This window comes from Sinocyclocheilus rhinocerous, unplaced genomic scaffold (genome assembly GCF_001515625.1).
Source record: "Sinocyclocheilus rhinocerous isolate Xijiao unplaced genomic scaffold, SAMN03320098_v1.1 scaffold3526, whole genome shotgun sequence".
In the NCBI taxonomy this organism is placed as follows: domain Eukaryota; kingdom Metazoa; phylum Chordata; class Actinopteri; order Cypriniformes; family Cyprinidae; genus Sinocyclocheilus; species Sinocyclocheilus rhinocerous.
Genome location: NW_015653006.1, coordinates 221,441 through 248,368, shown reverse-complemented (window position 1 = coordinate 248,368; position 26,928 = coordinate 221,441). Strand labels below are relative to the sequence as shown.

The 26,928-nt window shown below is 36.0% G+C and overlaps 2 protein-coding genes across 4 annotated transcripts in view; both read left to right on the top strand.

The window, feature by feature from the left end:
• The window catches only part of acox1 (acyl-CoA oxidase 1, palmitoyl), a 24,115-nt gene extending 7,930 nt beyond the window's left edge, over positions 1-16,185 (top strand). Inside the window, exons 3-14 of one of the 2 annotated variants that reach the window (XM_016521644.1) lie at positions 4,080-4,240; positions 5,921-6,028; positions 6,152-6,271; positions 7,846-7,961; positions 8,587-8,756; positions 8,891-9,053; positions 9,205-9,395; positions 10,683-10,859; positions 11,000-11,105; positions 13,186-13,329; positions 15,167-15,373; positions 15,482-16,185. In XM_016521644.1, the coding sequence (XP_016377130.1) occupies positions 4,080-4,240; positions 5,921-6,028; positions 6,152-6,271; positions 7,846-7,961; positions 8,587-8,756; positions 8,891-9,053; positions 9,205-9,395; positions 10,683-10,859; positions 11,000-11,105; positions 13,186-13,329; positions 15,167-15,373; positions 15,482-15,532 (1,714 nt within the window). In that variant the 3' untranslated portion in view covers positions 15,533-16,185. The remainder of the gene's footprint in view (positions 1-4,079; positions 4,241-5,920; positions 6,029-6,151; positions 6,272-7,845; positions 7,962-8,586; positions 8,757-8,890; positions 9,054-9,204; positions 9,396-10,682; positions 10,860-10,999; positions 11,106-13,185; positions 13,330-15,166; positions 15,374-15,481) is intronic. The other variant, XM_016521643.1, reaches the window with a different exon arrangement.
• Positions 16,186-17,766: 1,581 nt separating this feature from the next.
• Positions 17,767-26,928, top strand: part of LOC107715486 (inactive rhomboid protein 2) — a 73,588-nt gene continuing 64,426 nt past the window's right edge. The window contains exons 1-3 of one of the 2 annotated variants that reach the window (XM_016521639.1): positions 17,767-17,856; positions 17,939-18,114; positions 21,561-21,657. The gene's annotated coding sequence lies outside the window, so the exon portion shown is untranslated. Of the gene's footprint in view, positions 18,115-21,560; positions 21,658-26,928 lie in introns of both variants that reach the window. The other variant, XM_016521638.1, reaches the window with a different exon arrangement.

The window sequence follows — 26,928 nt, the reverse complement described above, 5'->3', positions numbered from 1 at the left end:
AGCCACAGGCGATATCTCTGACTATCGTCGATACATGATACTATCGTCTACTGGCACAACCCTAAATTGAAGGTTGTGATGACGATTCGTTTCCTTACCATAATGTATTCTCTTGAAAATTCTTTATTGTCAAATGTGTGTTGAATGTAATCTCCTATTAGGAATTTAACCATTCAATGTGAATTTATCTGAGAATATTCTTAAATAAGGAAATCTATTCAGTGATTGGTCCATGCATATTTCGTCATCCAAAATTCCCATTCGTGGCACAGCAAAGTGTCGTGAATCAACTCTAAGACTGATACTTAAGATTTAGTCCTACACTTCGCTTAAATTACGACTGAGATGCTTGATAACTAACTTTTAAGCGCAGCTTTGAGCCAAGAAGGTTTTTACACTTAAGTCAATTCTTAGCAGCGTTCTTGAGAGTAATTCTCAGAGGCTTGATAAATACGGGCCCTGATCTCTGTGTGGAGCACTGGCAGTTGTCAGACTCCTTGTGTATACAAAGATCTCACTAGATTGTTACAATTAATGGCAAAAGGAATGTTTGGAAATGTAAACTGATATTTCCTACTGACACACTAAAGGAAAAAATAGAAATAACTGGCAGAGGTGGACAGTAACGAAGTACATTTACTTGAGTACTGTACCTAAGTACACATTTTGAGTATCTGTACTTTACTTGAGTATTAATTTTCTGGAAACTTATGACTTTATCTTTACTACATTTTAAAGACCAATATCATACTTTTCACTCCACTACATTTCTGTCAAGGTCCTTGAAGTAGAAAGTCGTTACTATGTAGCATCTTTAAAATTCAGTGGGTGATTTTTTTTTTCTCTAAAATTTGACTTTTTTTTTTTTTTGGACAGCCTATCAGTAATCACTCTTGCAGGGTTACGTGAAGTGATTTCCCTGCATTTTTTGAACACTGACCATTTGCAAATGTCATATTTATTTACAACAATTTAATTTAGTTAATATTGTGGTGTATATATTAGACAAAATATTGTCTGATATTGTAAAATTGTGTAAACAAAAATATTACCTATAAAGCCACAGAAGAACTGCATCTCCTAACAAAACACAATAGGCATTTGACTTTAAGCAGCACTGCACAGACCATTCTGTGTATGACATCAAAGTACCGCAAGAGCAATTTAAAAATTTTGGAATTGATGTCAAATAGATCTTGCTGTTTTGTTGTTTTGTTAAAGCAGTGTTGCTGTTGTAAAGTTATATAGCTACAGTTGTGTTGCTGGGTTGTGAGTTATACAACAGTTGTGTTGTATTGCTGAGATCACTACCATGCTGCTTGGGTACCATGCTGGATGGGTAGGGGTGTTAAATAATTTATTTATTTATTTTTTTGGTCTACTCACTTGTTTCATTTCTATTGGTTTGTAACATTCTAAAAGCTCTTTATTCCAAGGATATTGCAAGCTAGTCAGTGTATTCCGTAGGCGTAATGTATTGTAAGTTGTTTCAGAGGCATAAGGAATTGCAAGTATTACATACAACAATAATAAAACATGTGCGTTGACATAAAGGAAATTTACTCTTGGTACTTACGTATTTTAAATACAAGTACTTCTTTACTTTTACTTAAGTAAAAATCTGTCTTTACAACTTTCACTTGTAATGGAGTAATATATGACCAGCAGTATCTGTACTTTCACTCAAGTAATGGAGTTGTGTACTTTGTCCACCTCTGAACAGCCACCTCCCAATTGAAAGTACCCAATAAATGATGCTTTTATAATGATTAAGCCTACTGATATTTTAAATATTATTGTGGGTTTCAGTAGATAATAGAATCTTAGTATCAGTAGATAATAGGATCTTAGTAAACATCTAAGATTTGAATACTTAAATGCTTTTTAAATATGTTTTTTGGTTGTGGGACAGCAGTTTTCACCAATAAGGAGATAGGTGCTATTCTGGTTTGTCTGTTGCCTACATTTTGTCATCATTTACTTACCCTCAAGTTGTTCCAAACCTGAATGAATTTCTTTCTTCACCCGAAATATATTTTGAAGAATGTGTGTAACCAAATGCATGGTATTTTTTTATTCCATTCTGTGGGTGTCAGCCATCAACAGTTTGGTTACCCATTTTACCCATATCTTCTTTTATGTTCAAGAGAAGAAGGAAACTCATACAGCAAGTTCGGAGCAACTAGAGGGTGAGTAAATGATGACAGAATTTTCATTTTTGGGTGAACTATCCACAGGTGGAATCAAGTTATTGTTTTGTAAGTCATTAGTGCTCTTTGCCCAAATTACTGTCAGATTATTAATTGCTATAATACATTTATACAAATTTATATCAAGAAGGTTTTTAAAATATGTTTGACTTTCATTTCAATTTCAAGTATATAAAGTATATAAACTATAAGTATATAAACTATTAATTATTTCATTTTGTAGATTTGAAAATCTAATTAAATGTTTTTTTTGGGGAAATGAATCGTCTACTACACATTTTTTTTTTTCACACAAAACCTGCAACCAGACAACAACACTAGTTGTATCCAGTGTAGATACACGTTTGTATTCTGTTGAAGGTGACTGGTGAGTTTACAATAGCAGCTTGTGGTGCCATCCTCTAAAGTGGTGATGAGGATCTTCTGTGTCCGAGGAATTGTTGTTTGGAGCTGCTTTATAAAAAGCAGAGAGCTCACCCCCTGCAGTATTGTCATTCCAGTTTTTAAATGTGGTTGTCACTCCTTAAACTTTACAGTTTGTACATGACCAATATGCAGGACGTAAATAAGAGTAAATTGAAAACTAGCCTACTTAATGCAACTTCTGGTGCTGCATTGATGCTTGGTGATGCTTTGTAGTCAATTCACATTCTTTTTTTAAAGTTAAGCAATTAGGTACATTGATTTAAAATATGTAATATGTGTTTTTTTTTTTTATTGACATTAGCTTTGATTTTTGATTTAAAAATCATAATTGTTTGTTTTTAATAATGATTTTAGCTGATTGATAAGTTATCAGAGCCTATGTGTGCTGCTATGCAGTCAGAGTCTGATTTACAGGATGTAAATTCATTAATTTCTCCCGAAAGACATGAAAGTGAGTCGCTGGATGAACAAGGAGGAGACTTAACATTTTTTTTTAAATTATATTCATTTTGTTTGTTGTTAGGTTTATTATTGTCACTTCCATAGACATCAGTGTGTTTATAAATGTTTTCCCTAGTACTGAAGTGTATTTAGATTTAAATATCTTCGACCAAAAATGAAGTATGAGTTTCTATCTTCTGTTGATCACAAAAGAAGATATTGAAGAATATTGGTAACCAAATAGTTGCTGGAAGCCATTGACTTCCATAGTATTTTTTTTTCTTCCATGCTAAGGAATGCAGTGGCTACCATCAACTGTTAAGTTGCCAACATTCTTCAAAATATATTCTTTTGTGGTCAACAGAAATAGGAAACTCTTGCAGGTTAGGAACAACTTAAGGGTGAGTAAATGATTACAGAATTTTCATTTTTGGGTCAACTATCCACTTAAATGTCTGAAACATAAAATAAACATTATGTGGTTGAAAACTCGAGTTCCTCTCTGGCTCAATGCTAGCAAAGTGTAAACGCATCTTTAATCAAACCAGTGTGATCTTTGGTTTTAGAAGGTTTAATGTCTTTCCAAGTCAGAGAGCTATCCTTTTAAGGAACAAAGTTTATGCAGTTACCTTTTACACCAGTTTATTGTTTATTTATTTATTTTAATTAATAGAATTGTAAGTCATTATTAAATCCATTATTTAATCTGTATGACCTGCTTAAATGATTTCTCTCCTTTTGTTTTTGTCATTTTCTTCCATTATCTTTAATCCCATTCCTGTTAATCTATATCCATACAAACCCACATTTTTAATCTACTCTGTATATGTCATCTGAAATGATTTCTCCTTTTCATGAAATTTCATATTTAATCCCATGTTTGTTTCTCTGATATCTTAATAATCCTTCCTCTTTTCTACTATTTCTGCTCGCCTTTCTATCTCTTCTTTGCACCTTTATTTTTTTTAATGCTTCACTCACTTTGACCCTGCCCTACCAAAGCTGTGTGCACCGGGGGCGTCCAGAGCCCCTTGACCTGCACTTGGGCATGTTCCTGCCGACGCTGTTGAATCAATCCTCACCTGCACAACTGGAAGCTTTCTTCATGCCAGCATGGAACTTGGAGATTATTGGCACCTACGCGCAGACTGAGATGGGGCACGGTAACAAATCTGGCACTTACTTATTGCTATACTGAGGCACTGGTTTGCATTGGATCATGTGTTCTAATGCACTACTGGATTATTGAATTTCACAATGACTTTTGTTGGATCCAGAGTCAGTGATTTACACAGTCAGTGGCACCCTGAACCAAAAAAACCTACCACAGTATTTTCAAATCAGTGGCCAGCACAGTCTCCTAATGTAAACTCCATCGATGAACTGGGCAGAAAGGTGAAAGCCAAGCAACCTACAAGTGCAGCACATTTGTGTGAACTTTTGCAGCTGTGTTGATATCCATTTTAGAATAAATGCTGCAGGTGTGTTTGGCTGTTACATGTGCTAAAGATAGCCAATTGGTTCTCTAATTGTTTATGCTATTAATTTGTAAATTGTTCATTTGTAATAAAATCTGGAGAAATTTAAGTTTTCAAAAAAATTTCACTGGTACTGTGTATATAAAGAGAGAGTGAGGGATTGTGTATAGGGTACTATCATGGAACATGGCCCAAGTTGGAAAAGGAGAGAACTGGTCTTTAACAAAGTGAATTGACACATGACATCATGTGTGTGTACAATCTACACTTCTAAAACCTTACCAGATATTTTTTTTAACTCCTCACTATCATCTCTGTCTGTATTGTTTTATGCAGTGGCAAGTAACATTTGGAGCCATTAGATAAAACATTGACAATATCGTTTCTCTTCAAGGTTGAGCTGCAGCACATTACTGGAACAGAACAATACATTCACACAGAGCACTGATACAAACTTCTACACATGATTTGTAGTTTAACCTACGGCAACTAATAGTGCTTTAAACTCCAAAAATAATCATAAACATTAAACCACATAGGAGTTAGTGAATATATGTTGTGCGTTAGTGACCTTCTTGGCCCTAGGCACAGTTGGTTTTTACATGTCTCATATACAGCTCTTATGAGAACCACAAAATAAAATAAATAAGTACAAAGTTCAACCTGATAGCACTTTTTCTATAAAATGCAACATTCAATTCTATAATTATTCAAAGTAATTGTTACAAAACAAATACATATTTATTCTCTAGAAAGCCGCACTAAATGAGTAAACACTGTTACTGCATTCCTGACATGGGTCAGACCCTCAGTCACCTCCCAGATACCAAATACAAGACATTGCTTGTAACATAATTGCCAGAACAGATACACTAGTTTTAAGAGAATTATGATTATGTATTCATCATATACTAGATGAGAAGGGGATTGGAAATCCACCCCTTCATAAATATGTTGTTTCAAACTATGTTTTGCAGATTAAGAATTTACACTGAGCGGCAATGCAAGATAGAGTTCACTTATAACTGAGTAATTTACTTACAGTAAACAAATTGTATAAAACTAAAACATAAATCATGTTACCAAAAAAAGGTTTGTTGATAGTTTTTTTTGTTTTTTTTGCTGTCAGACACCTGCAAGGGTTACCTTAACCATGCTCTTTTAACTGAAAAATTATGAATACTGTTACACTGAGCCACTAACAAGATAAGAGCTTGTATTTCCTCATGTTCATTTGCTCAGTCCCAGAAATTTGTTTAAATAATGGAACTGTTTTAAATATGAATGAATTTCACTTTGATTTACTTGTATTAGATCTGTAGTAACAGTTGTCTGTGTTGTTTTGCATGTATTACATCTATTTAGGTACACACATCCGTGGTCTTGAAACCACTGCTACTTACGACCCTTCCACCCAAGAGTTTGTTTTGAACAGTCCAACAATCTCCTCTATTAAATGGTGGCCAGGTGGATGTGAGTAAGCTATGTTCAAATCACATCATTTTATGTTAAATATAAGATGGCACTGTGTGCAACTGATTACATAATGTTTATTTTTTATAATTATTAATTTGTTCTCTGTATTTGTCTTTGTAGTGGGTAAAACCTCAAATCATGCTATAGTCCTGGCTCAGCTGTACACGCAGGGCAAGTGTCATGGCCTACATGCCTTCATCACTCCCATTCGCTGTATGAAGACACACATGCCACTGCCAGGTACAGAATCTTGAGTGGGTATAGTTGTATGATGATATATGTGGAGAAAGATTGGACCATGTGTGTGAGGATTTGCTTGTTTTTTGATATGTATGATTTTAAGACTATTTAGATGGACTGCAGTGATTACACAATCATCAGATTATGGAACGATTGTTTGATCAAATACGCCATCAGATAAAACATAGGCAATATCTTTTCTCTTCAAGGTTGAGCTGCAGCACATTACTGGAACAGAACAATACATTCATACAGAGCACTGATACAAACTTCTACACATGATTTGTAGTTTAACCTATGGCACCTAATAGTGCTTTAAACTCCAAAAAGAATCATACACATTAAACATACATAGGAGTTAGTGAATATATGTTGTGCGTTAGTGACCTTCTTGGCCCTAGGCACAGTTGGTTTTTACATGTCTCATATACAGCTCTTATGAGAACCACAGAACAAAACAACATATAATCGTATACAACATTTGATTATATAATGATTCAAATGAATTGTTAGAAAACAAATGCATATTTATTCTCTAGAAAGCCGCACTAAATGAGTAAACACTGTTACTGTATTCCTGACATGGGTCAGACCCCCAGTCACCTCCCAGATACCAAATACAAGACATTGCTAGTAACATAATTACCAGAACAGATTCACTTGTTTTAAGAGAATTATGATTATGTATTCATCATATTCTAGATGAGAAGGGGATTAGAAATCCACCCCTTCATAAAGATATTGTTTCAAACTATGCTGTATTGCAGATTAAGAGTTGTATGTTTGTAAGTTTTGATGTTTTAGTAGTTGCAATCTTAAATTTTAAAGCCAAATTACACTTTTATGGCACCAGTTGAAAAAGAAAAGTTCAATGAAGTATTCTAATTTGTTGAGATAGTGAATTGGTGGGTTTTTGTTAAATGTGAGCCGAAATCATCACAATTAAAAGAACCAAAGACTTAAACTACTTCAGTCTGTGTGCATTGAATTTATTTAATACACAAGTTTCACAATTTGAGTTGAATTACTGAAATAAATGAACTTTTCCACGACATTCAAATTTATTGAGATGCACCTGTACATGGTGATTTGTTGGATTTGCAAGAGGAAGAGATGGTGGTGAAAGGCGCTAATTTCACAAATAAAACAAATCCTCTAAGGACTTATCACTCCACTAAATTTTCTAAACTTGGTGAACTGGAAAGAACACACCCTTAGCTTTTTCTAGTCAAATATCTATATATAAACGTGAGAGTACCGCATGTCAAACAGTAATTGACAGTCTAAAACAGTATAAACCGCCAAAAGAACTTTTGAAAAGAACTTTTACTTTTATTATTATTATTATTATTATTGTTATTATTATTATTATTATTATTATTCAAGTCTTATTGCCTTGACAATGTTTATACAATGTAAACTGAATTTTTGTTTTCAATTTGACAGCTCTACATTTAGACGATTAGATGTTTCATCATTTGTTTAGTAATCTGATTTGTTTGTTGTATGTATGTGTACAGAATGTAGTTCTCAATATTTAAGCCTCCGTTTTCAGATCTGTTGTGTTTGAACAGGTGTAGTGGTCGGTGATATTGGCCCCAAATTTGGTTTTGATGAGGTGGATAATGGCTACTTGAAACTAGAAAATGTCAGGATTCCACGTGAGAATATGCTGATGAAGTACGCCAAGGTGAGCAGATCCTGCCCACATTGAAAGACAAAAAAAGTTTACAATAATTTATGTTTGTGCTTGTGTTTAGAGTTTATTAACAAACTCGAGGAAGATTTCTAAATAATTATAAATAGTTTTCAATTATGTTTGCTCATTTGTGTTTGCTACTTCAGTTAGGTTTTTTGATGAAGCCTTATAATTATCATATTGTTTGATTTTTATTATTATTATTTTTTTTAAGAATGTGCTGTTGAACTGTTTTGTATTGTTTGTAATGTACAGTTGAAATGGTGGCAGATGAGTTTTCCCTTCACAGGAATTAATAAATCTTTCTAACCTAAACTATATTAACTGGGTTCCAAAATACAAGAGACAACATCTAATTTAAACCTGGAAATAAACTGAATTTTAGCAACAAAATGTTGTGACAAAAAAATAAATAACATAAGATTTTTATAAAGATTTTTCTATTAAATCTATTAAATGCAAATTTGTGATATTATTCATGCTAAATTGTCTTTTTTCACTGGAATATTCACAAATCATGCTGACATAAGCTGGGTCAGCGCTTCGTGTACACGGTGTTTATGCCAGCTCAAGTGCATTCTGTCAGTAAAGCTTTGTGGTGTGTGTGCTTGTGTAGGTTGAGCCGGATGGTACGTATGTGAAGCCTCCTAGTGATAAGCTCACATATGGCACCATGGTGTTTATTCGCTCCATGATAGTGGGGGAGTCCGCACGAGCTCTCTCCAAGTCCTGCACTATCGCCATTCGTTATAGTGCAGTCCGACACCAGTCTGAACTACGCCCAGGGTGGGTCTCCGTCTCTCTCTCACAAACACATCCACATACAATGTTGGGTTTTTCTTTGAAACTTTTGCTCATATATATTTGTGTGTGTGTGTGTGTATTTTAGGTGATTTAAATAACTTTCTTTTTTATTTTAGGGAACCAGAGCCACAGATCCTAGACTATCAGGCTCAGCAGTATAAACTCTTCCCTCTGCTGGCCACTGCCTATGCCTTCCACTTTGTGGGGCAATACATGAGTAAAACATACCATCGCATCTCAGGAGACATTAATCAGGGTGACTTCAGTGAGCTGCCAGAGGTATGCAGAAATATGTTCTTAAAAAATAATATTTTATACACGTTCATGAGTTTTATGTGCTTGCATATGCTTTGTAGCTCAATGTCATTGTCTTGATTTATTGATTTATATAGATTTTTTTTTGTATTTCTCCTCTTTATTCTTTCTGTAGCTGCATGCTCTATCTGCAGGTCTGAAAGCTTTTACCACCTGGGTGGCAAATGCAGGAATTGAGGTTTGTCGCATGTCATGTGGTGGTCATGGTTATTCCCGCTGCAGCAGTTTACCTGACATCTATGTCACCTTTACACCGACCTGCACTTATGAGGGAGAGAATACGGTTATGATGCTGCAGACAGCTAGGTAAAAAAACACCTGTTTACCTGAACTGTTTCAGACATCAGCACTATTTGGATGGAATTCATTTTCAAAATTGTGACTTCATGCAGCGATTTGGGGTTTCACAATTAAAATTAATGTTTGAAGCTGGGCATGGCATTTAGAAACAAACAGGCATGATTGGCAACTCTGTATTTTTTACTAAGGTTGTAGTGTCTGTTGTGTGGATGTTATTGTATATAACATCAAAATAAATGAGAAGTGTTAGGTAAATAAGGAAGACGAGGTAATTTTCTCTGTCATTTCTGAGGTTTTAGGAGAAAAACATTGATGTGTTTGATTTGGATGGGATTAAAATCACATTGTATTTCTGCAAGACGCAAACTTACCTAACCACCTTAAGGAAAACTAGTTCCATCTGAATAGATGTTATGTTTAAGATGTATAGCCCAATTCAAAAGGTAATTATTTCTTAAGGGGATATGGTGTGATTTTGGATAAAATTATTTGCTGTTTTTAGGGTAGTGTGAAAAATTTACTCCAGAGTAGTCTGGCCTGGCCCGTATTTTTGCATTTTGAGTATAACAGAGGCTTGTATTAAAGATTGTACTTGACTGAAGAGTCTATAGAGAGAGAGCTGGCTGATATATATTAAAATTAAAAATGATACAGACAGGCAGAAAAACAGACATACTGTAAATAGAGTAACAAGGGTTGATCTAGCCCCAGAACCCTAACATGCACAGCTTCTAAATAATTAGTGACTGGGAGAATAAGAGAAAGGAAAATAAAGAAAGGAAATAAAGGAAAATAAAACTCTGTAAATTGCCAAAATAGGACATTATAATTGCATCAACAGAAGTGTCAAGCAAAGATTTTTTTTTCTTTTGTTCATCCAACAACAGAACTCCTTAGTTCTCAGTGAATTGCACTACTGGTCAAAAGTTCTAGAATGCCTTTTTTTTTTTTTTTAGTTTCCAAATTAAGCAGTTTTCATTTTCTTTTCCAAGTTCAGTAAATAAGCCAAAAAGGGTACCTAAAATGTAAGCCGTAAACTGCCACAGGTTAAAGAAACAAGGTTACCAAAGAACGTTTTTTTAGGAAACAAGTAATTTATTAATAACTTATAAAACGTTTGACCAGTAGAGCAATTACCATCTGAATTTTTCCAAATAAATCCATTGTTTTAGCATGCAAATTTTTTTTACAGAAATCTAAGAAATAATTGCCTCACTAGGGTTTAAAAAGGTGTATCTCAATGAACTGATTGATTTGTACTACTTTTATTACCTAACGCTTTCTGTTGATTAGGTATTTGGTGAAGAGCTACAAACAAGCACGGGCAGGTCAGCAGTTGACTGGCATTGTTTCTTACCTGAACGAACCTCAGAGCAGGATACAGCCCCATTCTGTGTCCTCTCGGCCCACTGTCGTCAATATTAATGACCTGGCCAGCCTTGTGGAGGCATACAAATTCAGAGCTGCGAAGTAAGTTGGATCCAGAAAAACATTTTTTTTTTTTTGGTCAACATAGGTTGTAAAATTTATAACGTTGTTAAAACCTTGAGCTCACATAGCACATCAAATGTTTGCAGAGACTTGAGAATGTTTTTGAAAAATGCTCACAGGTTAGTTGAAATGGCAGCTAAGAACCTGCAGGCGGAGCTACAGCACAGCAAGAGCAATGAGGATGCCTGGAACAACAATTCCATTGATCTAGTCCGAGCATCTGATGTGAGGCTTCTTAAAATTAACCTATAATGCTTATACAGGGGTGTCCAATCCTGGTCCTGGAGGGCCACTGTCCTGAAGAGTTTAGCTCCAATCCCAATTAAACACAATTAAACTAAGATAATAAGGGTTTTCAGGACATGAGTTGCGTCCAAAAACTTAGGTAGCTGACTTGTTGCCTACCTGCCCTATCAGGCTGCACAGGCAGCGTTCAAGTTTGCGGGTACCTCCAGAAACTGATTTCGGAGAGACTTCTGAGGCAGCATAACAGTCTGATGATCTATAACAAAATAGAAAAAAGCATTGGTGATAACTAAGCGAATGTTTAATTACTACAATACTAATTTCTCACTAGAAATTAAATCGGAAGTTGAAAAGGCTGTTTAAAATCATATATTTACACAAACAGATCACCCTCAACTTTCAGACACCATTTTTTTAGTTCAACTGTCACAAGATTGGACATCCCTGTGCTAATGCAATTTTTATTTTTTATTTTTTACTGTAACTGTTAATCAGAGCCCAGTTCAGACTGTCACTCAAAATCTGATTTTTGTTCATAGTGGAATCCGATCATATTTAGGAATATTTGGGGGGCATTTAAAATATTTAGTTTTATTTTACATTTATTTTTTTTTTTTTTTTTTTTTTTTACAAATGTTTACAAATCGTATTTCTGGAAATCCATGTCAGTCTGACCACTCTGATTGGATTTTTGGCTATGCACTTTCTCAAGCCACGTAAAATGTAAACCTGTCAGGTAGTGTTTGTAGAAAACATACTGAATGTCTTTATATAAACAAGTTTGTGTTGTTGCAAAGTGCGAGTCGAGCGGAAAATGACAATAGACTGCTGGTCTACACACCTCTTTGAGTTTTGAAACCGGCAGAGACGGCAACAGGGAATAAAGCTGCAAATTCCAGCTTCCTACATTTCTGCTGACACATAAGACATAATAATCCAGTGCAACAGCAACATGTTGTCATGTTGTTAGACAAAAGGTCGTCCCAAATCATGTACTTATGCACTATTCTATGACGTTTTGTAGTATAAATAGTGCGAGTAGTGTCTTCACGCTGAAAATTCCAAAAAGAAAAAGTCCACTTTAAATACCCGGATTATGCTTTTACTTTTACTTTTACTTTACTTTTAGTCATTTAGCAGACGCTTTTATCCAAAGCGACTTACAAATAAGAAAAAGTAATTAAAACTAAAAGCTAAAACTCTATAAATACTATATATATACACACATTTAAGAAAATAAAAGAAATCAAATAAAAAAGACACAGTAAACAAAACAAGTGTTTCCTAGCAACGACAACTGCGCTAAACACTGAGACAAGAAATAAATACACTTACAAGCTGCTTTTAACTTCTGCTGATTGACTGCTTCTCACAAAGACTATTTCTTTACACTGTTTTGCTGGCGCTTGAACACACTTTCCTGTTTATCCCAACAAATGGCCAAGCAAAGCGCACGACACTGACAAGGTAACCGATACAGTAATTATGCACTTAAATAACTGAAAAAAACAAAGTGTGGAATGTTGAACACTTCATGCACTCAACTGTCACAGCTTTAATTACGTTCCGAAGGGGGAGGGGCTATCATACTCCGATTATGAATGACAAAATAAATGTATATATTTCATACACTACATGGTTGAGTACATAGTGCATAAGTACATAGTGTATAAGTGCATAGTGTATAGTGCGTCATTTGGGATGCAGCTAAAATCTTGCAAACCCTTGCTGTTGTTGTTTTTTGGCATAGGCATACCAACACAACATTGTTGCTATAGAAACCAATGCAATATTCCATAAAACGAAAGCACGCCATGGGACACATTAATCGGATCTGAACAGTTACAATATACAGTGCGGACAGTCAGTCATTTAGATCAGATTTCAATCGGATACAAATAATCGGATTTGGGCCGACAGTGTAAACATAGTTTAATTGTTTCAGTATACAAAACCTATTAAATCATTCAATTACTGATGATTTGTACAGATTCAGCAGTGTAGAAATTGTTTTGGAGATCTGTTTTGACTAATATTCCTCTTTATTGTCCCTCTACAGGCCCATTGTCATTATGTGGTGGTGAAGCTGTTTGCTGCAAAACTGAGTGAGATTGGGGATACGGCTGTCCACTCTGTGCTCAGCACTTTGGCTCTGCTTTATGCCCTTCATGGAGTCGCACTGAGCTCTGGAGACTTTTTACAGGTTATACTATACAGTGTAAAACACATTTAGTTTTTAAAATTTGCCCAACCCACTGTGGTGGAGCCAGGATATTTTCAGAGGGTTGGCCAGGCAGGCGCCAGCAACTAGTTTGGGGTGGCACAGAAATCTTCATTATTTTAACATAAGTACTGGACTGTTTTAGTGCCTACAACACAACTGAATACAGGTTTTTTTTTTTGGGGGGGGGGCTTAAGAGATTCAAGAGCTAACATGTGAGGCAAAAAACTTGAAGTTTCTTCTGATACGTAAGCTAAACTCAAGTTTAATGTCTTGATTTAAACCCAAACATTCCATCAAATTCTTTCTAAATTTTGAAAAAAAAAGTACTTTTTTGTTATAAAAATTATTTTATAATGTCTAAACATAAATCTAAGTGAAAAACTTGTGAATGGTACATGAGCCATTGAATAATCCCCTGCAGCCATCTAGTGGCTGTAGTTTAAATTTCATGTTATTTTAATTTTAAAAGTATTTGTTTTCCAGTAGATGACAGCAATTTCCACTAACAAAAGCACACTTTTTATGTTATCACCATGAATGAAACTGAGAAATGTAGATCTTCTCTAAAGTAAATTAGTGGTCATTTTATATAAATATATATATCACAATGATTACAAATTTAGGCAAATAAGTACAAAAATATCATAAATCCTCCAAAACTGCACAACTGTACTGTAAAAACATTAATAAAGTGAGTGATATTACGTTTATTTAAAAAAACATTAGATTACATTATACTACAAAATTACATTTTACTGTCTGGTTATATTAGCTAGTAGTACAGAAAAAGGAATATTTTGGCAAGTTTTTAAAATTTGGCTTGCACACATCTGTAGCAGATTCTAAATTTCTTTTCCCATGTAACATGTCATCCGTGGTCCCACACTGACACTCTTTGACCATGGTCAGACAGTGGAAGAATACAGCTGTCAGTACTAATATGGTTGCTTTTGTACACATGTCCGTTATATACAGGAGTGACAACTGCACTTTATAACTCACACCCATACATTTTCAGAATGCACAACTGTATTTTCAGTGAAGCCCTGCTTTGTGAACACAACCATATTGGACAACTAGTTTTCTGTCACTTATACAGAGAGATGTGCTCTGCGCTGCACATACGCGAATTGCAGGTATTCATGGTTTCGTAAACTTACAGAGACGCAGATAATGATCTGTGTCATCTGAAGGTTTAGATCCAGTCGCTGTCCTCCATTGCTGCTCCCGTCAATTTTGTAGTCTGCACGGGACTCAAATGCTCCACTCTTTACTGAGGTATAAAAGCATGTTCATTAAAATGTGACTGATGAAATCACACTTCAATTAAGATTTGTCAAATGTGGTAAGATTTTGCAGTTTTGTACATTGCCATCTATCGATATTTTTACAGGTGTTAGTCACAAATAGAATAGACTTGACTTCAGTTCAATTTATGTTGTAAAATGTCAGCATGACTAGGGCAGTTACAATGAACTTTGAGAGTGTGCATGTTTGCATGACGACTCGATTGCTGTATGCACTCTCTTGACTCCTGCCACTCAGTACAAACTTTAGACACATTTTATCAAAATTGTGATATCTAGTCTGTATCTGCTATGACTTTGAGCAGTTTACTGTATATGCTAGCGTACTCCTGAAAGTTGACAAAAAAATCATTTGAGGCAGATAAACCCATGTGCAGTCTTTCTGTTCTGGTAAAATGGACAAAAAAGTTTGACTCGGAGACATATATTTTTCAAGATAAACAGACTTCAAATTTAGCATATGTGTTCTAGGAACAGCTGTTCCTGATAATTTTTTTTTTCTTTGTCAGGCTGGTCTGCTAACTGTTCCTCAGCTGGCTCAGATCTCACAGAGGCTGAAGGGTCTTCTCTCAGAGCTAAGGCCCAATGCAGTGGCTCTGGTTGATGCCTTTGACTACCGTGATGAGATGCTTAACTCTACTCTGGGGAGATATGATGGCAATGTCTATGAGCACATGTTTGAGTGGGCCAAGAGGTCACCTCTGAACCATACTGAGGTGTGTATTCAATGCATTCGATGTGTGTATTGTATTCATTTATGGTGATGCATGTTAAATAATTTCAGAGGAACCTTTCAGTCACTCGTTCATTCATTTATTTTTTAGGTGCACGAGTCCCACCACAAGTACCTAAAGCCACTACGGTCCAAGCTGTAAGAAGTGCCTTTATGGGAGAAAGGGAAGAATCTGTCCAAGAAAACTAATACCTATAGCTCTCCTCTCCACCACCACCACTGGGTTTTCTAATCATCTACTGTAGAAAAGGAACTTGTCAGTGAAGTGATTATATTTAATTTTTAATGGATATGATTCTATGCCTACTTCTAATTATTTGAAGCAGTAAGTCATGATTGCTTTTTCTGTGCACTGAATGATAATTTCAAGTTAAACCACTTAAATTGCTTTTTGTAATTGTATAGATTCCTGGTAGTTTGTAATATTTGCTTACTTGGTTTTACTTAGAGGATGTAATGTTACAATAAACATACCCATGATGCTTCAGATTCAAATAGCTGAAATTATGAGACCATATTTGGATACATTTCCAATTCTCTGAGTCACAAACTTAAAATGAAATACTGAAAGTGAATATTGCAGTATGCCTACTCTGAATAACGTTTGAGTTTGATATGATTATTTACTGAATAATGAATAATTTCAGACATCTTAATATCTCTTAAAATCATGCCTTAAGACACTCTGACAGGAATGTCTTCTTTCTTTCTTGCTTTTTTTTTTTTTTTGTAGCGACAATCAAAATCAATGTACGGTATACAATTAAATACACCATTTACATAGTGATATACTGATTTGTGTCCTGATCATGTTTTTCCACGTTGTTATTTCAACTCTTCTGCTATCCATTAAAGGAATAAATTAACATTTACAGTACTGTTTATATAGCTGATGTTCTGTTTATGAATGTTGGTTTTGCAATTTGGATTTGTAATTAAAATAACAATAAGACCGTTTTGGGTTTATCTTTTTTTTTTTTTTTTTTGAAGACAGCAGAGTGTATTTTTGCAATAATTTTTCACTGGGGTTTCTGAAGCAGTGACATGCTATGTCACAGCTATCCAGTGACATGCTGTAGCCTCTTGAAACTAGTGAATTTAGCATTTAGAAATTTAGGATCTGTTGAGAACTCAGAATATAAGCAGTAGAGGTTGGACCTGACTGAAACTGGAGATGGATATGATGGATATGAATTCAGCGAAGAACACAAATTTGATTTAAACTAGTTTAAAGCCAGTAAAACTCCGCTGACAAACAGGAGAAACACTGAGTGCAATGAGACAGTCAGAAGGCTTTTCAATCTACAAATCGCCATTATTTACCATGGATTTACTGTAGTAACACTAACTGCACCATGGTATTGTGGCAAAAATGTGGGATATTCATTGAATTTTCTTATATTATTAATGTAGACATGTATTAAATGTATTAAAGGAGTACTGGAATATAATTACAGTATTTTTTATGATTAAGCTATAACTTGTATTTGGCTACTGTTTTAAATAAAATACCTTTGAACATAAATGTACATATGCATCCTAACTCAATCTACTGTCAAATGTGCATTTCAAAGAGACAAAAAAAGTAATATTATAAATATGGCAGCCTACAGTGCAAACTTTGCTGCAGATACGCGTCAAAGTCAGGCAATACAAACCTCATTAGAACATGCAGAAACTTAAGGAAAAATGACTGGAAAAGTGTAAAGATTTAAAAAAATGTGAAGTGTCACTAACTGCACCATGGTATTGTGGCAAAAATGTGGGATATTCATTGAATTTTCTTATATTATTAATGTAGACATGTATTAAATGTATTAAAGGAGTACTGGAATATAATTACAGTATTTTTTATGATTAAGCTATAACTTGTATTTGGCTACTGTTTTAAATAAAATACCTTTGAACATAAATGTACATATGCATCCTAACTCAATCTACTGTCAAATGTGCATTTCTAAGAGACAAAAAAAGTAATATTATAAATATGGCAGCCTACAGTGCAAACTTTGCTGCAGATACGCGGCAAAGTCAGGCAATACAAACCTCATTAGAACATGCAGAAACTTAAGGAAAAATGACTGGAAAAGTGTAAAGATTTAAAAAAATGTGAAGTGTTTGTCATGTTCTGACAATAAAGAGCAGTTTAAAACCACAGCTAACGGTCTGATTTCTGCAACTTTCACTTAGGTGCAAAAATCTGCCTTTAAACTTAGAAATAAAGATATGAAATTTGTCGTGATAATTATCGATATCGACTGATATGAAACATTTTATCGTGTAAATTTTTTGGCCATACCTTAAAGCAAAATCAAGCAAATAAGTTATAGAAGTGTGTGAGCTGGGCTTGTGATCCAGTGGCTGTAGAATGAATGGGGAACTCTCCCAGTTTCCAACTCGACGTCATGTAGGAAGCGCAGCAGGAAGGGAGGAGAAATTGAGCCCGGGCTTCCTAGTATCACTAACGTTAGTTCTCTTTCGTAAACACAACTTAAGCATACTAGCAACTTACTACACGTAACATTACAATTAAAATACTTTTTTACAGGGTTAAACATTTTTCAAGTTAGTTCCGAAAGATCCGGATTCTCCTGCTGAATGTGAATGAAAGAAAAGCGAAACGCGTGAAGTGCTGGAACACACGGCACAGAAGAGAAAGAGTCACTGTGTTTTGAGGTCGATGGAGCGCTTCTGGAGGACGTGCACTCATCTGTTATCTGTTAGGTAAGAAAATATTGGATCCTCCTAACTGTTGTGAATCAGACATTGTTTTGAATCAAAATCTATAGTAAAGGTAATGCCCAGAGGGAATTAAACGGGTTCAGTCACTAACTACTGTTGTTATCTGATACTTTTTGTCACGAGACGATATACCTTATATGCTACATGTCTGTTTACAAAAAACCTCACGGCGCCTTGTAATTCGAGCGACGTTTTTCTTTTGTCTTTGTGAATTGCTTAATGTTGAGGAAGCGGTTATGAAATGGATTCAAAGCGGTTTCAGATAATGCAACGTGACAATAGAAGAGTCAGTTACTTATGCGTTGAAAGTAAACACAATGTAACTTACATGAAAGGCCACACCGTGAACTAAGAAGTCCGTGGCAAAAATACAAGAAAGATAGTAATTTCCTGTGCCCAAGTGTTGTGTATTAAAGCCTTAGAGCACTGAATAACACCTTAACGCTATAGTTGTGATACTATTTTAAAACACATGAAGAGTCTGGAAATTCTGTTGGACCACAAACATCTGCTGAAGAGAGAAGTAGGAACTGCATGACTAGATGTTTAAAGATGAAACCACCTGGACCCAACCTCAAAATACATAGGCCTATAACAAAATAGAAATTGTAATTCTTGCATGGTTTCTTTATAGTTCCAGTCTCTTGTCCTCTTTCTGTCCTTTCGTGGCTTGTTTGACAACATTTTAAATGCTTTTAACATGTTTTTACCTGTAGATCTATATCAAATATGTAGACACTGTAGCGCACCGTGTCATGGCATGTCTGCTGGAAAACAAGAATTTAGTCCATCCTAATAACTAATTTAAATGTCTGATCAGAGGTTTTTCATTGTGTTCATCATGCTCAAAATCATCACCTCCAGATGACTGATCATCCCAGATCTTCAAAGACAGACAATCACAGGCTTGCTTTTGGTAGTCTAATATTTTCTTTATATTCTCTACAGTTACTGTATACCGTTACTCAAATAATTTAGCCCAGGGAGAGCTGAGGAATGTGCACAGGGCTTTCCACTTTGCAAGTTCAGACTTGCTCTTCCATTGAACAGAGATATAGTAAATCATTTTTTTTCATCTAAATTGTCTTGTACTCAAATTTTTGTTTGAAACATGTTTTTATTTGAAACATTGCCCAAATTAATTTATTATTTATTCACCCTAATGTCATTGTGAGACTTGTCTTTTTTTTTTTTCCTATACAATGAAAGTCAGTTTCCAGTGTTGTGTTTGACCCCTTTGAAGTTCATTGTACAAACAATAACAGTTGAAACATTCTTCAGAATACCTTTTTTTGTGTTCAGCAGAAGAAGAAAATACATACAGGTTTGGAACAACATGAGGGTAATCAACATTGTGACTAAATGTTGAACAATTCACCAAACAATTTTTGGGTGAACTATAATTTTAAACTGCCTTTCAGGTCTGGTATTTCCAGATACGACTGTAGCAATTCACTCTCTAGTGGCAGTAGCAATGAAATTTCAATTTGTGACGCTACTGTGTTTCTCTTTACATTTCCAGAAAAAAAAACATGAAAGTAACTGCATTTACCCTTTGATTGATAATCATAAAATTAATGAATAATTAATAGCAACTTGTTTATAAAAATGAGCACTGTCATACTTTAAAGGGGTCATATGATGCGATTTCAATTTTTCCTTTCTCTTTGGAGTGTTACAAGCTCTTGGTGCATAAAGAAGATCTGTAAAGTTGCAAAGACTAAAGTCTCAAATCCAAAGAGATATTCTTTATAAAAGTTCAGAGTCAGCCACACCTACCTAAAACGGCTCATTCTAACACGCCCCCACATGTCTACATCACAATGTGGGAAACGTTAGACTAAAGGCAGTTCTGACTCACAGTCTGTAAGTACGTTTTCATTTAAAGGATTTGCCACTGATGATTCAAACGCAAGTTTTGGGCAGTGTTAGAGTAGCACTTGTTGTTTGTCATTTCTCTGATCACAAATGCGCAGACGGAGTTTTATGTTTACGCGGCGCGATGCAGTGCAACGCGTAAAAAGACAGTATAAGTCATTATAATCAGTAATTATGTCCCCACTGGATGCAACAAATGCCTCGTTTGTAATGGGTTTTAATGTTTTTGTCTCGTCGTTCCGGCTGGGACACGGCATCAGCAGTATGTGAGGGACGTAACATTTCCGTCTCACGCTTGAGGTATTCGGCCAATCACAACGCACTGGATAGCTGGCCAATCAGAGCACACCTCGCTTTTTCAGACCGATGAGCTTTGTAAAAAGCGTTTCAAAAAGGCGGGGCATAGAGGAGAAACAATAATGTACAGTATGTGGAAAATAATGTGTTTTTTTAACTTTAAACTGCATAAACACATTTCATCACACCAAATACACAAAATAATTTTCTTTTTAGCAGCATTATATGACCCCTTTAAGGAACATATAAGATGTTGCCAAAGCTAAAGTGTTAAATAACAGTTTTTTTCTCACTGTCTTTAATACAGAAGAAGCAGGATATTACAATGCAGAGCATATTTTAATGCATATAAAGCTCAAACTGCATCTTGAAATTTCACATTCGCATAGGGCCTTTCATCTGTCATTTATCATAAGAAATGAAATAGTGACTTTAGACATAATGACCGAGTGGCTCTTTTCAACAATAAAGTGTATAGTTATTTTAAATTCCAAGCTCGAAAAACCTTAAGAGTGTCATAAAATAGTTCATGTGACTTGTGCGTTATGGTCTACTGAAGTTGTATAATAGCTTTGTGTGAGTATTGTGCACCAGTCATATGGACAATACTCACCCTTGTACTTTTTTTTGCCATTGTTGTGTAAAGATACTTTCTACAAAATTATCATCACTTACTCACCTTCATGTTCCCACTTTTTTGGGTAAACAAGCTGTTCAGTTTGTTAACCAGGAGGACTTTTTTCAAAATGTACAGTAAATGTGACATGTACAGTATAGACTGTTTGCTACCCCTGACAAAGTGTGTTCAGTAAACTGCTGGCCTTTAATCGTGGGGCATGCAGTAATCACATCCTTATCTTGCAACTGTACAAAAGGAAGCTAACATTTGTGCAACACCCGTTACTTAACAGTGAGAAATGCATCATGTGGAAAACAAAAAAGGGGATTTTACTGGCTCAAGACGACCACATGCTACTGGTTTGAACTTAGACTGAAGTCTTTGTAATTTTTTAATGTTTTAATTATATTTTATGTGAAGTTTCTTTTTATTATACCCTTACAGATTTGCTAGGTAGTCTGCCTCCATATAGCTATCGAATTATTAGGTTCAGGTTCTAACTATATAAGTCAACTACATAAATCATGTTGTGATCAGAAATGACCTACTTTCATTTTGTACTCCAGCATTTTATTTTAATAAAGTGTGAAAGAGGACACTGTTCTGATCTGGTCATAACTGTTTTCTTCTGTAGGTTCAACAGAAAGACTGCTCTGAAGATTAATCAGTGAGTTACCGTTCCTCTTTTGCCCTCTAATCATCCAAGAGAAACAGTGGTTACTTCTGACATAGTAAGTGTGATGTTTTTTTTAATGGTATGCTTTATTGCTTACACATTAGTTTGCAGGTTTGCTGTTGTGTAAAATATAGTTTTAACTGTCAAAAATGTCAGGGTAAACTAAAACAAAATATAGTCGTATAAAATGTACATTAATATAAATATAAAAAAATAGTTTGTGAATAGGGTCCATAACATCCTTGTCTTCAATGCCAGGTTCAGTGGGATGATGAAAATTTTTCAGTACACTTTCTGAAAAGCTTTGATTTGTCAGTGTCATTGTGTATAACTCAAAAGGAATCCACCAATAATCAATTATTCTTGAATGTATTGAATATCCACGTTTGGTGTGAATAGCCTTTTAGGTTGTAAACCTGTAATTGTGAAAAAGTGCCATTGTGTATGTCTTACAGATTGTCATTAATAATTGTTTATGCTTTGAAAGTTCAGTGACAAAGGTCAAAGTTGAAATTGTTTTCTACAGTGCTTGATTGGCATGCAATACTGACACTTCACTGCATAGAGAACAATGCATTGGACAATGCTGAATCATGTAAAAGGGTCTTGAGAATCGCACACCTGTTTTTTTTTTATAAAGAAGTATCATTATTATTGATGCTCATTTCTAGTGTCAAGAGCAGTAATTTACTGAGTTGATTATGAACAATTAAACTGCAGTACATGGTCCAATTTATGATAATGTTACTTTGTAATTTTCTCTGCGCATTCACTGATAATGTCATTTTAATAGTTTAATTTCACTGCATGTAAACTGTCAGAAATTGTATGCTAATATTTAGCATCTTTTAGTAATGAAACAAATCCTAAAGCAGTCTGCAGTTGTGAAATTTAAATTTTTGTACAGAGGAAGTGAAATCTGAGCTTTTTTTCCTGTAATTAAGGGTGAAGGCTGACCAAAGACATCAACAATCCTTCATACTGTATATCCTCCTGATTGTTTCCACAGTAGCTGGTTGAGTTATTTAGTGACATGTAGTATTTGAAGTATTTGACCACAATTTAAAAAAAAATTCTACAAGTCCTTTGCATTATATTTTAAAACATTACACCAAGTGGTATAATTTTTTTAAAGAAATGCTACTGTATCACATGTGTTGGTGTTGAGGATAGTGGAGCGTTAGTAGCATATAGCATATTTATGCATATAGCAGACAGAATCTGATGCTATGGGGAAACACTTTTCTCCTAGAAAAACTAAAACCTGATTGAACCACGATATTGCCTTGCAATTCAAGTCGCATGCAAATTTGGGGCGGCGCTGAACGTAATTTCCTCAGAATAGTTTGACTGAATAAGCCAGTCACGAAAAACCCTGGGCATAAGTAACACAGCATGATCATGACGTCTCATTTCAGGGAACCAAGGTTACGTCAGTAACCGGAGAAGTTTCCTTTCAATATTGGTCACTCGGTGTCACGTCAGAATCTGACACTATGGGGAATGTGTCAAATCACGGCATGTTACTGTGAAGGGTGCTCAGCAAAAGCATAACCGATAGCCAAACTGCATAAGCATACATATCTTTGGATGGTAACTCGTAGGCATTAGGCACATAGCCGTAAGTCCACCAGACCTTGTTGAACACCAGGGGACAGCACTTAGGCCCAATCCCAATTCTATTTTTTTACCTCTTCACCTACCCCTATGCTTACCTCTTCCAGTTGACCCTTGAAACAGAGTGTCAAATGGTAGGGGTGAAAATATTCCCCTAAGAAATAGATCACCACTATTACACCATTACACATCATCATACGCCGTCACTAGCTCCTACAATACACACACAAACCGTGATCTGTCTGAATACTGGTACATTAGAGGCATTTAATTACCATTGTATATTAATCGCTGCTTTCATTGACACACACACACACACATATCAGAGATCACGCAACACACACACAAACATCCACCACTGCCCTGTGACTTTAATTAATAAAATAGCTTAAATATTGAATCACTATGTTATATTTCCCAGCAACGAGAGGATAAAATCGCTGTTTTTGAAGTAAGTAAACTCTCTCATTGTAGAGAGAGACGCACAGACGCATGTAATTCACACACTGAAAAAAACAGCTAAAACCAGCCTAAGCTGGTTGGCTGGTCTTAGCTGGTTTAAGCCGAAAGTAGCTAGTTTTAGCTGGTCTCTCAGCCTGGCCAAGCTGGTTTTAGCTTGTTGGCCAGCTGGTCTCCCAGCCTGAAGTGGCCAAACCCCTAAAACCAGCCTGCTGACCAGCTATGACCTGTCTGGGGTACCGTAACATTTTCATTTTTTTAGTACCGACTTGGTACCGAAATACCGGGTCTTTTGACAACACTAGTCTGGACGACCAGTTAAAACCAGCCAAGCAGCTTAGGCTGGTTTTAGCTGTTTTTTTTTTTTCAGCAGGGACAGCTTTCATCTCTCTCTCTCAAAATGGCCATATTTGAGAATTATTTTTTTTTGGTGATTTTTAATTATTGGGGGGACTTGTTTTTAATTATTGTGGAACTACCATGCAGTCAGTTAATGGTTTAACATTAGCAAACTTTAGTGATTTTTTGCAAACATTTCTTTGAATAATATGACCGTAAATATGAACAAAAGATGGAATGTAACATAAAACAAATGATTATTTTTTATTAAAATCCCTATTAATGCCAAAAATACGTACATTTATGGGTCTTCTTGTTTGCTTGGGCAGCCATGTTGACGCTGTAGCTGGTGTATGCTGAGATAATTTTTTATACCCCTTTGTTTGAATTTGGGTCCTGAAAAATCTTCATTTGAAGGGCTATATGACCCTTCCCCCTACCCCTACGTCTCCAACCAAAAGAAAATCGAGACACCCCTACCCCTAAAGTGACACCCCAACCCCTACCGACATCGGTACTTTTGACAACACTTCAAAAGAGAGCTTGTCAAGACAGGAGTGAGCCAAGGCTGTTTGCTCTCTCTGTTTTTGTTCCTCCTGGTCATTGACTGGATCATGAAGACTACAACCAGTGGGAAGGTGGGATACAGTGGACACTGTGGAGTCAGATGACATGGCACTCCTGTCCCACAGCCACCAACAGATGCAGGACAAGTCTTCACACCTCCTCAAAATTTCATCTTAGGTGGGGCTCTACATCCATAGAGGCAAGACCAAGATCTTGAAGGTCAACACCACCAGCGAAGAACCAGTGAGGCTGGATGGCAAAGCTCTAGAGGAGATGGAGTCCTTCACATACCTCGGCAGCGTGGTGGATAAACACGGTTGGACATATGCGGATGTGAAGACCAGAATCAGCAAGGCCCGAGCAGCATTCATCCAGCTGAAAAATGTCTGGAGCTCCAAGGAGATCAGCCGTCACACCAAGATATGTTTGTTTAACTCGAACACCAAGACAGTGCTGCTGTACGGAGCAGAAACATGGAGGACTACAAAAGCCACCATGAAAAAGATCCATGCCTTTGTCAACCAGTGTCTCTGCTGGGTCCTTTCAATTCACTGGCCAGAGGTCATCAGTAACACCAATTTGTGGCAGAGGACAAACCAGCATCCTATGGAACAAGAGATCCTGAGAAGTAAGTGGGGATGGCTTGGCCATACCTTGAGAAAACCAGTAGTCAACATCACAAGACAGTCTCTGATATGGAACCCGTAAGGGAAAAGAAAAAGTGGACAGCCACGGAACACCTGGCACCGAGACCTGGATGCAGAAGTCTGCAGAAGCTGACAGGAATTGGATGGGGGCAGCTGGTGATGGTAGAACAGAACAGACAACGCTGGAGGGCAGTCGTCGATGGCCTATGCTCCAGGAAGGAGCAACGGGCCTAAGAAGAAGGCCAAGATCCATGCAGGACTCGTTGATTGAAAGAGCCATTTACTGATACTAGTGCTAATAAAAGCGTTGCCTTGTAAGAGAGCACTTTGAAGCCGACAGTGAAGCTGACTGTAGCGGCTCAAATGGCAAACAAATCAAAGCTTTAAGGCCAAATCCCAAGTGGGGATTGTAGATGGGTGAAAGGGGTTTAACCTAAAGATGAAATGGTATGAAAATTTCACATCACTATTATAGTGACCAAATTAATCATAGTTATAAAAATTATCACGATATTGTTGAATGTGCTGGTAATGTTTAAAAAGTACTCATACAGACAATTAAATCATTTCACCAAGTTTTATGTTTAAAACCAACAAACAACAAATACAATTAGCAGTACTATGCACTTTTCGTTTGCATAAACATTAAAACGATAACATTAAAAATGATGGCTGACAAAAAAATATTGGTTGGGTGACTTACAACACAACATGTTATGTACTACATGTTAAAATAAAGTTTTGACAAAAAAATTAGAAACCTTACATTTTAGCCTCTAAATCAGTTGGAAGAGTCAAAATAATAAATTATAAGAATTGTATCTGCTCCATAAACAATTCTACATAGGGTACCTTATTATCTGAAGTGTTGAGATTTTTAGAATTCACACTTTTGTAAGAAGAAAAGATGAGGACGTTGAAGATCTTGATGAAGATCTTCAACATCTTCAGCATAGCAGTGACAAAGTACATGTAGTACCTTGGGTTCAACAGAGTCGGAATGAAACCAAAACATCCTAAACTTAACCCTTTTATACAGCTACAGCTTACTGCCATTAATGTAAATGATTTTTGCTTTCGCCAACCTAGGGAGGCGAAATAGTGTAGTGATGGGTACTTTTGGGTACTTTATCTGATGGCTTTGAACAGTTTGCTTATGCTAGTCCACCAAGATCCAATCAAAATGTAGCAAACCCTTCTCCACTATAGTGGTCAGGGAGGGGCCCCACCATAAACTGGGCCCTGGAATGTGCTGTCCATTACATCCCCCCTGATCGGCTTGATCGAGGACCTGAAGTCGTTGATCTGGGTGATGCACTAAAAGGAACGGCAGGAACAAAACACACACACCTCTCCTCCTCCTTCTGACCATTGGCATTAAAGTACAATTTGGCTCAATATGTTCTATATAGAGCTAAATTAACTAAATAATTTCTAAACAGGTTAGAAGCATTCTGGAGAAGATATGTGTAAGGAAAAGTTGTCCTAAAAGTAACTTACTTAAAGGGGTCATCGGAGAGACGCTACATTAGGAAAGGCGATTTGCAAAGATTCATTACAAAACACTCACTTCTTCTGTAGATGAGGCTGGATCATGAATGATTCGCGCGAACATAGATGCATTTAGGCAGATCAGGATCGGCGCATTCACTTCAAAGCGAAAGTAACGTTAATCCTCTGCGTCTTCAGCGGCTCAG